The sequence below is a fragment of the Sinocyclocheilus rhinocerous genome, unplaced genomic scaffold, assembly GCF_001515625.1.
Source record: "Sinocyclocheilus rhinocerous isolate Xijiao unplaced genomic scaffold, SAMN03320098_v1.1 scaffold914, whole genome shotgun sequence".
Taxonomy (NCBI): Eukaryota; Metazoa; Chordata; class Actinopteri; order Cypriniformes; family Cyprinidae; genus Sinocyclocheilus; species Sinocyclocheilus rhinocerous.
The window spans coordinates 233,856-248,895 of record NW_015629521.1 but is presented as its reverse complement, the minus strand read 5'-3'; the positions used below and the strand labels follow the sequence as shown (position 1 = coordinate 248,895).

General features: G+C 36.5%; 1 protein-coding gene across 1 annotated transcript in view; it reads left to right on the top strand.

Moving 5' to 3' along the window:
• The window catches only part of mastl (microtubule associated serine/threonine kinase-like), a 15,608-nt gene extending 3,546 nt beyond the window's left edge, over nucleotides 1-12,062 (top strand). Inside the window, exons 2-12 of the mRNA XM_016551127.1 lie at nucleotides 211-348; nucleotides 1,274-1,413; nucleotides 1,492-1,580; nucleotides 1,696-1,802; nucleotides 2,824-2,983; nucleotides 3,072-3,241; nucleotides 4,200-5,282; nucleotides 5,373-5,514; nucleotides 9,699-9,812; nucleotides 11,207-11,308; nucleotides 11,462-12,062. Of these exons, the coding sequence (XP_016406613.1) occupies nucleotides 211-348; nucleotides 1,274-1,413; nucleotides 1,492-1,580; nucleotides 1,696-1,802; nucleotides 2,824-2,983; nucleotides 3,072-3,241; nucleotides 4,200-5,282; nucleotides 5,373-5,514; nucleotides 9,699-9,812; nucleotides 11,207-11,308; nucleotides 11,462-11,619 (2,403 nt within the window). The 3' untranslated portion in view covers nucleotides 11,620-12,062. The remainder of the gene's footprint in view (nucleotides 1-210; nucleotides 349-1,273; nucleotides 1,414-1,491; nucleotides 1,581-1,695; nucleotides 1,803-2,823; nucleotides 2,984-3,071; nucleotides 3,242-4,199; nucleotides 5,283-5,372; nucleotides 5,515-9,698; nucleotides 9,813-11,206; nucleotides 11,309-11,461) is intronic.
• The last annotated feature ends 2,978 nt before the right edge of the window (nucleotides 12,063-15,040 follow it).

The window sequence follows — 15,040 nt, the reverse complement described above, 5'->3', positions numbered from 1 at the left end:
AACATCAAACTAGTAACTGTCTCATATAACACACGACATAGTATTTAAAATAAGTATAATTAAAATATGTATCCTAAATTTGCCAATGTACTATTTACTAAAATTTACTAATTTTTGTTTATTATAGTTACTGTTTGTCATGTCGTTCAGATCTGTTTAACCATTTTTAAATTGTTAGCGTTGATAAACAATTATTTATTTTTTTGTCAGGTGGTGAAGAAAGCAGACATGGTGGATAAGAACATGACTGATCAGATGAGAGCTGAGAGAGATGCTCTGGCTCTCAGTAAAAGTCCTTTTATTGTGCACCTGTTTTACTCTTTACAAACTGCAACTAAAGTCTATCTGGTACGTACAAGGATGAATCTCATTAAAACAGGTGCAGGTCACATTTCAAAAAGACCTCAGGTGGAAAATATTTAAAGGAATCATTCACCCAAAAATGAAAATTTGGCAAAAAAATGTAGGCTAATTACCCTCAGGCCATGTAGATGTGGATGAGTTCATCGGAACAGATTTGGAGAAATGTAGCATTATATCACTTGCTCACCAATGGATCCTCTGCAGTGAATGGGTGCCGTCAGAATGAGAGTCCAACAGCTGATAAAAACATCCCAATAATCCACAAGTAATCCACATGACTCCAGTCCATCAGTTAACGTCTTGTGAAGTGAAAAAAAACCCCAGTTTGTTAGAAACAAACCCATAAAGGCAATTTAACTTCTCTTTTAAATCTAGTCTCTTTGTCTAAAATATTGTAATTCGAAACAATGCTTCCTTCAATAAAAAAAGTCCATCCCCTGTTGTCCTATCACATCAAAATCCAATCACATTTGAGTTTAGAACTGTTCTGAACCGTTTCCGCTTATAAATGGTGCAAAATGTTTGCATATTTCTCTCCTGATTCAGATGTGATGACTTTTTCACTAGAGAAAGTGATATTATAAAGTTGGAATCATCTTAATGATGGATTTGTTCATTACAAACATGCAGTTTTTCACTTCACAAGATGTTAATTAATGGACTGGAGTCATGTGGATTACTGTGATGTTTGTATCAGTTGTTCTGACGGCACCCATTCACTGCAGAGGATCCATTGGTGAGCAAGTGATGTAATGCTAGATTTCTCCAGAACTGTTCTGATGACTAAACAACCTCATCTACATCTTGGGATGGCCTGAGGGTGAGTACATTTTCAGCAAATTTACATTTTTGGGTGAACTACTTGTTAAATGTGAAACTTTAAAAGGTGCATGCATGCTTTTTTTTCTAGGTGATGGAGTATCTGATTGGTGGAGATGTAAAATCACTTCTTCATATTTATGGATACTTTGATGAGGACATGTCTCTGAAATACATCTCAGAGGTCGTACTCGCTCTGGATTACCTTCACAGACACAGCATTATTCACAGGTATATTCACAGGAGAATTATGAGTAATTTTTATTCTTTTGTTTATTAAACTGACATCCTTTTTGTCATTTGACTCAGGGACTTAAAACCAGACAACATGCTCATCTCAAATGAGGGTCACATTAAACTCACTGACTTTGGGCTCTCCAAGGTTAAACTTGACAGGGGTATGTTTTTTTTAAATAAATATATATTTTTTATTAATATTGTTGTTAACAACAAGAAATGCTAAAATATTTTGTCTTTGTGATATTAACAAACCTTTCCTTCCCCATCCTCCAGAACTAAACCTGATGGACATTTTAACCACACCTTCTTTGGTGAAACCTAATAAAGATTATTTCAGAACACCTGGTCAAGTTCTGTCACTGATAAGCTCTCTTGGCCTCGTGAGTAGATTTGCACAATCGTTTCATTTGTATATTACATGGCTCAACAATAATATATTTTTTTCTGCTGTCCCTGATGATTCAGTTGTTATTTTATTAGCTTTGATTTGATTAATTAATATTGCTAATTTATCAAATATCTATTTTAGTAGCAAATTTTCATCTTCGAAAAATGTAAATAAAAGGGCTATAATGTAACTCTTAGCTATATTAAAAATAAATAAATAAATTAACAACACATATTTGGATAAACTGTGGCATACAGCGTGATACATTAAGGATTTGTATATAATTTTAACTTATTCTAGCTGAAGCTTTCCAGACTGTTCTTTCAATTCATTTATGCAGTTTGGACAAAAACGTCATGTCCGCTAGCTAACGTTACTTTTGTGACATTTAAATTTATTATCTACAAAATACTAAATCACTATCAGTATCCTTCAAAAGTTTAGGGTTAGTCCATTAAATTGATCAAAAGTGACAGTAGAGACATTTACAATGATACAGAAGGTTTCTATTTCAAATAAATGCTGCTCTTTTGAACTTTCTATTCATCAAAGCATTTTGAAAAAAGTTATCTTGGTTTCAACAAAAAAAGCAGAATTTAAATGTTTCTTGAGTACCGAATTGACATTGATTTCCGAAGTGACACTGACATCACTATCATAATATCACATTACAAAAATTATCAGTATATCACAACAACAACAACAGCAAAATGTAATTTAATTTTCCAAGATATAAAAATGCACAAACTTGATCAACACATGTAAGACGTAGTGATGTGCGCTACATTGAAGTGATTATTACGTTTTGAATATGGATATTTTTCTTACAAAAACACATCGATTCGCTACAGAAGGCCTTTGTTCACCCCCCGGAGCCGTCTGAGAATTTTTTTTTTTTTTAATGGATGGGCGCTTTTTATTTAACTTCTTTAAGTTGGATTAAATCAACTTAACACCTACAACATGTTTGAAACAGTTTGTACAATATGTCATATTTTGACTTGAATTGGCAGAATACCCCGGTGACAGAAGGCAAGCGTCACAGCAGCACATTGTTGGGCAGCCCCATGTCCTGCGGCAAAGTCAAGCAGAGGAATAGTTCTCTGTGTTCACCTCTGCTGAAGAGACGGGCTTATCATCTGAATTCACCAGTATGCACAACTCGAGCTCTAGGTATGCTTCAGAATAATGTGCTTTGAAAGTCTATTGTTGTTTTTGCTCTAGTGGAACATTGTAAGGCCTAACATGTGATATTCTCTAGGATCCAACAGTGTGTTTAGTCCTGGCCTGCTGGCTAAGAGTTTGACACCAAGGCTGATGAAATCCAGGAAGAGATTTGAGACTCTGAGTGTTGGGAGTGCCCACTCATGCCTGTTACCATCCACTACTGACTCTGAAGACTGTGTCAGTCCCATGTGGGAAGATGAGCAGGTTTTGTACCAGCATTACTGTTTTTAAAATGCTACAGCTGAATTTTAACGTACAGAATGAAAAATAGATTTTTGAGCTGATGGAAAAGGTAATCAAAGTAAAAGTAGGGGAAGTGAGTAGCACAATTCAAAATGACCAATACAGATCATGATGAATTTGGAGGGGAAAAAAACACTGTAATTATCGATATCAATATATTGTGTAATAATTAGTGCTGTCAAACAATTAATCCCGATTAATCGCATCCAAAACAAAAGTTTTTGTTCACATAGTATATGTATGTGTGCTGTGTATATTTATTATGTATATATAAATATACATGTAAATATTTTCAAAATATATACTGTATGTGTGTGTATTTATATATACATAATAAATATACACAGTACACACAGATATATTATGTAAATAAAAACTTTTATTTTGGATGTGATTAATCGCGATTAATCGTTTGACAGCACTAGTAATAATACAATACAATACTACACATTTTTAGTAGTTTTGCTAATTGATGATTATTGATGATAATTGATGATGCTAATTATGATGAGAGATTAGAAAAAAATGTTACAAAAAAATAAATTATATTATAATCAATTAATTTGGCTTTTATATAAAATGTAGAATGTAATTTACAGTTTACTCTTTGTAATGGCAAAGCTAAATCTTTCAGCAGCCATTTCTCCAGTCTTCAGTGTCACATGATCCTCCAGAAATCATTCTAATATGCTGATTTGGTGCTACATTTTTCATAATTATTTGATGAATAGAAAACAGCATGCACTTGAGATGGAGATCTTTTATAATATAAATATCTTTAGTGTCCATCTTGGTCAATTTAATGAATTCTTGCTGAATAAAAGTGTTTATTTCCTTAAAAAAAAAAAACTTACATTTTAGTGTTTATAAAAAAAGAAAAATCATGCAATCAGTAAATCATGTAATCTCGCATTTCTAGAATTTACAAGATGGTGAGAAGCTTCCACAGTTAAACGGAAGAGAAGTGGGCAATAGAATGTCAAGAAACATTCCCTTGACACCTGTGGAAAGAAGGAAGATGTTTCCAGCACGAGTTCAAGATCACAGCACTGTTTTGACTCCACTCAATAACCAAGTGGACAATAGCAGAATTATTAAACCAGATATTTCTGCAAAGAGACTCCAATTCAGTGCATCCGACCACTGTGCTACTCCACTGGGTAAGGCTGGTCCCCATCAATCAAGTCTTCTGAAACCGGAGCCGCCAACAGAGCCCAAATCCTCAGTAAAGAGAGCTTTTGACGAAGTAGAGAAAAGCCCAGAGCAGGCTGAGATCCATTGCAAGAAAAACAACACTGTTTACAAGAGGTCTTTCCACATTCCTGAGGACAACTCAAGGGCCCACACAGGCTTGACAGGAATTTTCTCCACTGTGGGGCTTGATGATGTTAAAAGTGCACCGATATGTCAAGAGATGAGTGAGAGAATGGGCCCAAAGCAATCTAGTCCCATAGTCGTGGCCAAAAATCTCTTTTGTGATCTCGAAGATCAAGGTGAGGAGCTGGCTTTGCCTAAAACAGAGGCCAACTCGAGCTCCCCGACCTCACCCGGTGATGACCGAAATATCAGAAGAAGCCTTAGTTTAGATTCGGATGGCTCAGCCCATGAGATGTCAGTGGTTAAACAAGAGGCCTTGTCGTCCTCTTTTGAGGAGCTGGATGAAAATGAGATTTCTGTAGTCACACCGGTGGCCCGGCCCACCTTGGCTACACCAAAGCACAGCAGTGCAAAGCAGCATAGGGGTAGATCTGAGCGTTCTCTTCTTGGCCATCCTCGTGGGTTGTCTGACAGTATGGTCAAATCACCTGGCTTCCTCAAACCCAGGAACGTGGTTGCATTTAGGAGCTACTGCAGCTCCATAAACCGCTCTTGTACTTCACATCTCAGCCTGGCCTCTTTGGATGCCATGGAGTTGTCTGCGTCAGCCTCCTTCCACAATGCCCCGTCTGCAGTGACTCCAGTTCAGAAGAAAAGGCCCAGTCTGAGCAGCTCACTTTACCAGGTGAGAATCTTTTGGAACTCAAATTAAACTGGAGAAAACGGGTTTAAATTGGAATTGGAAATAAGAGAATGTTTGCTTTTTCTTTCCTAGACTCCACAGCAGATGGTTCTGTCTCACACTCCCTATAGGACACCAAAAAGTGTTCGTAGAGGTCCAGAACGTGTGGAAGGGGCTCCTATCCTGGGAACTCCTGATTACTTGGCACCGGAACTTTTACTAGGCAAAGCTCATGGTAAGAGTTTAAGTGGTTAAGTTATAGAAATATGTGACCCTGGACCACAAAACCAGTCATAAGGGTAAATTTCTCGAATTTGAGATTTATACACCTTCTGAAAGCTGAATAAATAAGCTTTCCATTGATGTATGGTGATAGGACAATATTTGGCTGAGATACAACTATTTGAATATCTGGAATCTGAGGGTGCAAAAAAAATCTAAATACTGAGAAAATCGCCTTTAAAGTTGTCCGAATGAAGCTCTTAGCAATGCATATTACTAATTTAAAATTAAGTTTTGATATATTTACGGTAGGAAATTTACAAAATATCTTCATGTAACATGATCTTTACTTAATATCCTAATGATTTTTGGCATAAAAGAAAAATCTATAATTTTGACCCATACAATGTATTTTTTGGCTATTGCTAAAAATATACCCAAGTGACTTAAGACTGGTTTTGTGCTCCAGGGTCACATATGTGCCTCAAATATTAGGTAATGATAATGGTCAACCATTATCATAAGTATATAGTGTTTAAAGACACCTAATATAAAATGGGACTGCATTTTGTACTTTGCCTTCATTAACAGATATTATGTTTTAGTTTCAGGGTCTGTAAGTTGTGGTAAGTATGCTAAAAAGTATTCAGGTAGATTCCAACCAATGGAGATGTTGGTGCATGTGTGGGCAGCTTTACCGCATTAAGGCCTCAATATACTCACAGCAAAGTATTTTTTCGCTTAGGGGCAAAAATAATTTTGAAATGCCATACAAGTGGTATACTGGTAGCAAACTTCCTGACGCCACCCTCTGCAATTCGATGAATGTGTAACTATTTGCTGTGTGCTTTCCTCTCAGTAACAAAATAAACACACAGCAGTTAGAAAAGCATCTGATAATAGTGATGTGGAGATGTTTCCTCCAGCTCTGCAATTCAGCACTCCAGTTAAGTCATGTAATGTTTATTTATATAGCACTTTATACAACAAATGTACACTATTAAGCATAAAATATGTTAGTCTTGCTTTCAATTTGAATTGCACATCAAAGAAAGTAAAACCACAGATCACACCTACCTATTACGTAATGGCCATGGACCAAATGGTAGTTTGTTTAGAAATAGAAGCAACATTTTCAAGAAAGTTAATTTTGGCAAGATGCTTTGAACTTTTTTGAACTTATAATTTTCAAAAACACGCTAGTTTATTCTTAAGTTTTCGTATATCGGGGCCTTGAGTTAAGGACGTGGCTGACTAATTCCATTATGGGCTGCAGCTTTTGTGATTGGCAGCTCCTGATTCATCACCCTTAATGCTTCAGTAACGCTGTCTGAACTCTGTTGGGCTGTTATGACGGTTCTTGGGAATTCTGGGGCGTTCAGTGAAAAATATTTTGTGTTATCCTAGTTAATAGAGTCAAGTAAATGTCATTTATGGCCTGTCATGCGTCATTTATGAACACTAACTTTGTAGTACTTTTGAAGCATTGCTCTCTTTGTTCGAGTGAAGCGACATGTCAATTTCTGACTAAACTGTTGGTGACAGGACTACCTGTTTGGCTGGAAGACTGTGGGATGATTTGGGGAAAGTTTTGCAGCAGTTTTGACACAAACACTTAACATATACCCACAGCCGAACGGTTACACTTTCAAAATATACTCCATTCTGCAGCATGACAAATTCTCACTAGAAAGTTCCATCTTTGTCAGTGTTGGCGGTATTTCTCTGTAGAAGTTGAGCATTACAGTCTTTATAGTTGTTTAAAGGTGACATATCATGAAAATCTGACTTTTTCAGGTTTTAAGTGCTATAATCAGGTCCCCGGTGCATCTACCAGGATCTTTTGGGCAGGTGTGAATGCAGCAATCGCACTTGGGTGCGGACCAAACAACCGTACCGAGACCCATCTGAAGAGGTGGTCTAGGTCCGCTTCCAAACAAACTCTGGTACGGTTCGTTTAAAGGTGACATATCATGAAAATCTGACTTTTCCAGGTTTTAAGTGCTATAATCAGGTCCCCGGTGCATCTACCAACCAAGGAAACGTGAAAAAGATTAACCCAGTAACTTTGTTTTGGTAAGCCTTTTTCTGCAAGCGTCTGAGAAAACGAGCGCGTCTGATTTCGCTCCCCTAGTGACGCTGCAAAGGGATCTCATTATAATATTACGGCCCCTTAATCTGTACGTTTCCACCCACGGCGCCGTCATTTTGATTTCGCAAGCAACAACGGTGTAATGCCATGGCGAAAGTTTGAGCAAAACATGCTAACTGTTCTGCCTTTAGCTGGACAGACAAGCACAGAACACTGTTTAGAGTCCCAGCCTCAGAGGAGACAACAGAGCAGTGGATTTATTGATTTATTTACTGTATATTGCTGCTGCCACACAGATCTAAAATAAACAAGCGATTTATTTCCCAGCAGTTTACCTTCACAGAAATAACCAACTGTTTTTGTAACTCATGTGTGTTTTAACGTAAACTTGTGTGTGAATGAGAACTTAGTTTAGTACTCACATGCTGTGACAGCCGCTTTCTGTCCATGTGCTTCAGATGTGTGCACTCAGAAAACCATATATCAGAAGTTTAAACTCATATGGTTTAAAACATGATTTCAACGCGATAAACATGATAATCAGAACCAAAACAGATGTTTTCAGCAGATCCGAGCTGTAATGGCGCAGCTCTATTCTGGAAAAGGGGGCGGGGAGCAGCAGCTCATTTGCATTTAAAGAGACAGGCCCGAAAAAACAGCGTGTTTCTGCTTCCACTCAAAATAGGCATTTTCAAAATGATATAATAAATTATCTGTGGAGTATTTTGAGCTGAAACTTCACAGACACATTCTGGGGACACCAGAGACTTTTATTACATATTGTAAAAAAGGGCATAATATGTCTCCTTCAAACTTCACACAAGTGCTTGTCAATTGCTTGTGTCTGAAAAAGCAACAATGGCCATGGTCAGTGTTGCCACCTTTTGGACCTACTAAATTGGGCCACATGCATTGTTGCGCAAAAGTACTGTGTAATTTAGATATACTTGGTAAGCTCAAAGTGTACTTCAGTTTTACATGTATGCTAGGGGATGGGTACAGTGCGTGTGGCACAAATTTGGAGAAAAGATGGAACTTTGCCTTTGTTTTGCATACACTGACAAATGTAGTATGTTTGAAAGGCTGTGCGCTCAGCTATACGATATACGAAGTGTTTGAGTGAAAGCTTAAGTATACTTTGTGGCACAAATTTGGAGAAAAGATGGAACTTTGCCTTTGTTTTGCATACACTGACAAATGTAGTATGTTTTAAAGGCTGTGCGCTCAGCTATACGATTACACTAAGTGTTTGAGTGAAAGCTTAAGTATACTTTCATGTTAGCAATTTAAAATAAGTTCACGTTTGTTCTATGGACATAAAAAGATACCTCAAATAGTGCAGCTTAAGAAGAGGCGTGTTATTACTTTTCTAAGCAAACAGACAATTTTCACAATAAAACGGGTGGGAAAAAAATCCTGTCAACTTGCATCGAAGAAGGGACTGAGGTAAATCTAGAGATTTGGAGGTGTACTCTTTTGATTCTGTCCTTTTGACTACCCAGAACACCCTAGCAACTGCATAGCAACACCCTGCCAACAACCCAGCACATCCTAGCATTGGGGTTTTGTAGTTATGTTTTCTTAAGATAGTTATTTTTGCCTGTTTTGTGCCACTACTGGCACACAAACTTCAAGTTGATCAGTTAAAGGTATACATGTCTGAAACTTAAACATCTTCATTTCAGACTCCTGAGAACATTATTTCATGACCTGATGACTGATTGTTGTTCAGTTTTGTAATGTGACATTTTCTATCATGATACCCGAGTTCAAGTCAAGCTGGTTTTGTGTTGTGCTGTTTCCTTTTCCCCTCAAAATCAACTTACGACCGCTGCTTTCACTGCCTTATAATAGTGGTCACATTCTAACCCATTTTGTGGCAAGTTTCATGTTTGTAGAAATAGAACACCGAGTCTCAATATATATATATATATATATATATATATGTATATATGTATGTATGTAACATTCATCCTGTGCAGATATGCAACAGTCGTCCTCTTAATAAACTTGAGTCTGGAGCACAAAAGCAGTGTTAAGTCACTGGGGTATATTTGTAGCAATAGCCAACAATACATTGTATGTTTTTTTTTGCTCTCCTACAGATTTCATGGTGGATTGGTGGGCGTTAGGTGTCTGTCTGTTTGAGTTCCTCACAGGAGTCCCGCCGTTTAATGATGAGACCCCTCAGCTGGTGTTCCAGAACATTCTCAACCGAGGTAAAAGGGCCAGTGATGAATAATTTTTTTGTTTTTAAACTATTTCTTAAAGGGGTCATATGATGCGATTTATTATTAACATTTTCTCTTTGGAGTGTTACAAGCTCTTGGTGCATAAAGAAGATCTGTAAAGTTGCAAAGACTAAAGTCTCAAATCCAAAGAGATATTCTTTATAAAAGTTAAGAGTCAACCATGCCTACCTAAAACGGCTCGTTCTAACACGCCCCCACATATCTACGTCACTGTGTGGGAAGATTTGCATATCTCCGCCCAAATGTTCACGCAAAGAAAGAAAGCATAACTTTTATTCTCGCTGTAGTATTGATGCCGCCATGTCGAGACGCTGTGTGTTTCGTTGTGAAACAGAACACCCTAGCAACTGCATAGCAACACCCTGCCAACAACCCAGCACATCCTAGCATTGGGGTTTTGTAGTTATGTTTTCTTAAGATAGTTATTTTTGCCTGTTTTGTGCCACTACTGGCACACAAACTTCAAGTTGATCAGTTAAAGGTATACATGTCTGAAACTTAAACATCTTCATTTCAGACTCCTGAGAACATTATTTCATGACCTGATGACTGATTGTTGTTCAGTTTTGTAATGTGACATTTTCTATCATGATACCCGAGTTCAAGTCAAGCTGGTTTTGTGTTGTGCTGTTTCCTTTTCCCCTCAAAATCAACTTACGACCGCTGCTTTCACTGCCTTATAATAGTGGTCACATTCTAACCCATAATACACAAAATAATGTTCTTTTTAGCAACGTCATATGACCCCTTTAAAAAAAGCTTTCAAATGGAACACATTTCCATTTCCAAATTCGAGAGCTTTCTGACCCTACTAAGGACATCGGTAAAATAGTCCATGTAACATCGGTGGTTCAACCGTAAGTTTACGATGCTATGAGAATACTTTTTGTGCGCAAAGAAAACAAAACAAAAAAGAACTTTATTCAACAATTTTTCTCCCCCGCGCACCGTCTGCCGCTGTTCATAAGAGTACCACTCTTGTTGAATAAAGTCATTTTTGTTTTCTTTGTGCACAAAGTATTCTCGTAGCTTCGTAAAATTACGGTTGAACCACCGATGTCCTTTTCAGTTGCGTTGCTGTCTATGCAGGGTCAGAAAGCTCTTACGGGTTTGGAACGACATGAGGGTGAATAATTCATGACAGAATTTTTTTTGGGGGGGTGAACTATCCCTTTAACTGTTTATTATTATTTTCTCATTATTATCTCAGAATGGTTCCACCATGTGTACATTTGTGCCCCTCAAAAATATTAAAATTAAAATGTTAATGGATGTTTTGGTTTGTTTGTCCTCTACACCATGAGAAGAATGTGGTGTTGACTGTGTCTGATCTACATGTGCTTCATGAATGATGTTTTCAGATATACCATGGCCAGATGGAGACGAGGAGTTAACCCAGAATGCAAGAAATGCCATAGAGATTCTTCTCACTATGGATACAACCAAACGTGCTGACTTAAAAGGTGGATACACACCCACCCACCCACACTAACATCTAACACTTTAGACATTCTTACTAACAAGTAATGAGTGTTAATGACCAAAATACTTAATTCTCAATATTAACATTTACTGACGTCAATACTGCACTAATGTTTTCTTGTGTCTTTCTGTAGAGCTGAAGGATCATCCGTTCTTTGAAGGTGTGGACTGGGAAAACCTTCACCATCAGACTATGCCCTTCATCCCTCAGCCCGATGATGAGACTGACACCTCGTACTTTGAGGCGAGAAACACGGCCCAGCATATCACTGTATCAGGCTTCAGTCTGTAACACACACAAACCGTAGCGCAGTGGACGGAGTATGTTCAGGTACAGCCGTGTTGTGGAATGCAGATCCCACAGTGCTCTTGTTTGTCCTTCTGTCTTCATTCATGTTTTGACGTCATGTTGGAAAGTGTCCTGAAATGCAGTGAGGTGGGATTTGAACACTTATGCACATACATGCTGCAAGACTTGTTGTATAAAATCTTCCGTTATGTTTGTTTGGAAAAAGTAATATATTATGTAACACTAATGTTTGTACCGATTTAGATTGAAGACGTTGCTACTTTTACTCATGTTTTCTTGAAAACTATGCTTGCCGGACTGTAATTTTAACATGCTAAATGTTTTAACTAGTCTACAGCAAGTATGATTCTGAACATGGTTGCTGCTTAAAAAAATTTACTTTTTTGTCAATTTAATAATCATTTGATACATATCCAACACTTTGAAAAATGTGCTTTATAAGACTTGCCTATTTTTTGGATGATTCTAGAAATGTTTCAATTTAAATAAAATAAAATAAAATACAATTGTTGTATTAATATAATGTAAGCATACTTTTTATGCATTACTTACTTGAGGTATACTGGTTCCAAAAAAGCGTCCCGGAGTAAGTTAAGGAAACTCGGGAGTATGTTCACGGTTAACACACAAGAGCGACGACTCGCCGAGTTAGGAAAAGTTAAGAAAAAGCGCACCATACTACTTATTTCTTCTTATTTTCTTCAGTGGCGTGTACACACTTGGTGCATATCGCCACCTAGTTGGTGGTTGTGCAATCTTTTTTTTATTTTTTTTATTATCTTTAATGACTGAGAATAAGAATTATATTGTTTTTTGATGTTAATTATACAATAAGACATGTCACATGTATTTAAACCTACCCTGGTATATCACATAACCTGCTTTCTGGAATTACCCCAATGTTGCCCAGTTCTCACAGAATTGTGTATACATACAAGAGGCATACATAATATTTCAATAATTTAACACATTTATGTATTCACAAACCTTGGTGTAATGTCGAGTTTAATGTACTTCATGATGTTGATAGAAAAAGCGCACCATACTACTTATTTCTTCTTATTTTCTTCAGTGGCGTGTACACACTTGGTGCATATCGCCACCTAGTTGGTGTTGTGCAATCTTTTTTTTTTTTTTTTATCTTTAATGACTGAGAATAAGAATTATATTGTTTTTTGATGCTAATTATATAATAAGACATGTCACATGTATTTAAACCTACCCTGGTATATCACATAACCTGCTTTCTGGAATTACCCCAATGTTGCCCAGTTCTCACAGAATTGTGTATACATACAAGAGGCATACATAATATTTCAATAATTTAACACATTTATGTATTCACAGAAACCTTGGTGTAATGTCGAGTTTAATGTACTTCATGATGTTGATAAAGAATGGCATATATTTTCTTACATGTCAAAAGTAATCAGAATACAGAAGCTATCCAATACATTACTGTACAATTTTTGTCATGTAATTTGTAATCAGTAATGGACTACAATGTGAAAGCAATCTACCTAGTACTGATTATATTACAAATACAACAGCTAAAATAATACATTTGATGATGTAAGTGTTATCGTAGCATTAAATATGGTGCAATATGGGAATATAAACCACTCAGATTTTCTAAAGCTTTTAATAATGCTTTATTCTAACATATTGAATGACATGTATTGTGACAGTGCTGAAACATGCGTTGATCATCAGCACTGAAGGCAAATTTATGCAAAATTTGCAATGGTTAATAGAAAACTGTGTGTTTAGTCTGAACAAAAGCATTAAATCAAGAACCTCCTGCTCTACAGACGATTCCAAGTAGTATTACAGACATGAATAATATATGCTACATTACAGTATAGTACAATTAAAATAGAACTTTTTCCAAGTATATATTTTTGCACATATCTAATATACAATTATTAAAGGAATTATTAACATTATTGACTAATTTACACAAACTACAATGAAACAAAACACTCGCATTTTTCAGTTTCAAAAAAAAAAAAAACTGCCTATGTAAATGATTCATTAGATTTCAGCCTGCTATTAGTCATAGGGCTATAAACATTATGAATATGATTTATTTCAGCTCTTAATCTGTCACTCCTCACATTCATCGAAAGTGCTTTGCAATTCAACCCGGGCAGCTTTCGATCTCAATTACATCCTGCAAACATTGACAAAGATTTTAAACTTCTCATGCATACAGTCCTTGCAGTATTATTCAAATAATTCACCATAGCCATGAATTAACATCAGTAACGATGCAACCGTGTTGAGAAATGCACTGACAAAATACAGTGGACCCAAAAAAGTATTTGCACACTTGAGCCCCACTAATGCTTGAATGTCACTGCATTCATTTATTTAACCACCCGCTTTATTATTTGAAACTACAATTCGTTTTGTGAAATGTTTTTCTTGAAAAGTGTGCTGCTTGTGCACACGAAATGAATGACACTTATTTTGGTATTCTATATTTAAAGGAATAGGTCACCCAAAAAAAAAGGGAAAAAAAAAATGCTACTCTCTGGCCATTCAAGATACAAAGGAGTTTGTTTCTTCATCAGAACAGATTTGGAGAAATGTAGCATTATATCACTTGCTCACCAATGGATCCTCTGCAGTGAATGGGTGCCGTCAGAATGAGAGTCCAAACAGCTGCTAAAAACATCACAATAATCCACACAAGTTCAGTCCATTAATAAACATCCTCCTGATTCAGATGAGACGGCTTCACTGGAGAAAGCAATATTATTGATAGAGGTATATTAGCTGGAAGCAAGAGTTTGAAGTAAAATATGTCTTAGTAATCGATTTATTACAAACATGCAGCTTGTGGATTATTGTGATGTTTTTTTTTTCAGTTTCAAAAAAAAAAAAAACTGCCTATGTAAATGATTCATTAGATTTCAGCCTGCTATTAGTCATAGGGCTATAAACATTATGAATATGATTTATTTCAGCTCTTAATCTGTCACTCCTCACATTCATCGAAAGTGCTTTGCAATTCAACCCGGGCAGCTTTCGATCTCAATTACATCCTGCAAACATTGACAAAGATTTTAAACTTCTCATGCATACAGTCCTTGCAGTATTATTCAAATAATTCACCATAGCCATGAATTAACATCAGTAACGATGCAACCGTGTTGAGAAATGCACTGACAAAATACAGTGGACCCAAAAAAGTATTTGCACACTTGAGCCCCACTAATGCTTGAATGTCACTGCATTCATTTATTTAACCACCCGCTTTATTATTTGAAACTACAATTCATTTTGTGAAATGTTTTTCTTGAAAAGTGTGCTGCTTGTGCACACGAAATGAATGACACTTATTTTGGTATTCCATATTTAAAGGAATAGGTCATCCAAAAATAAAGGGAAAAAAAAA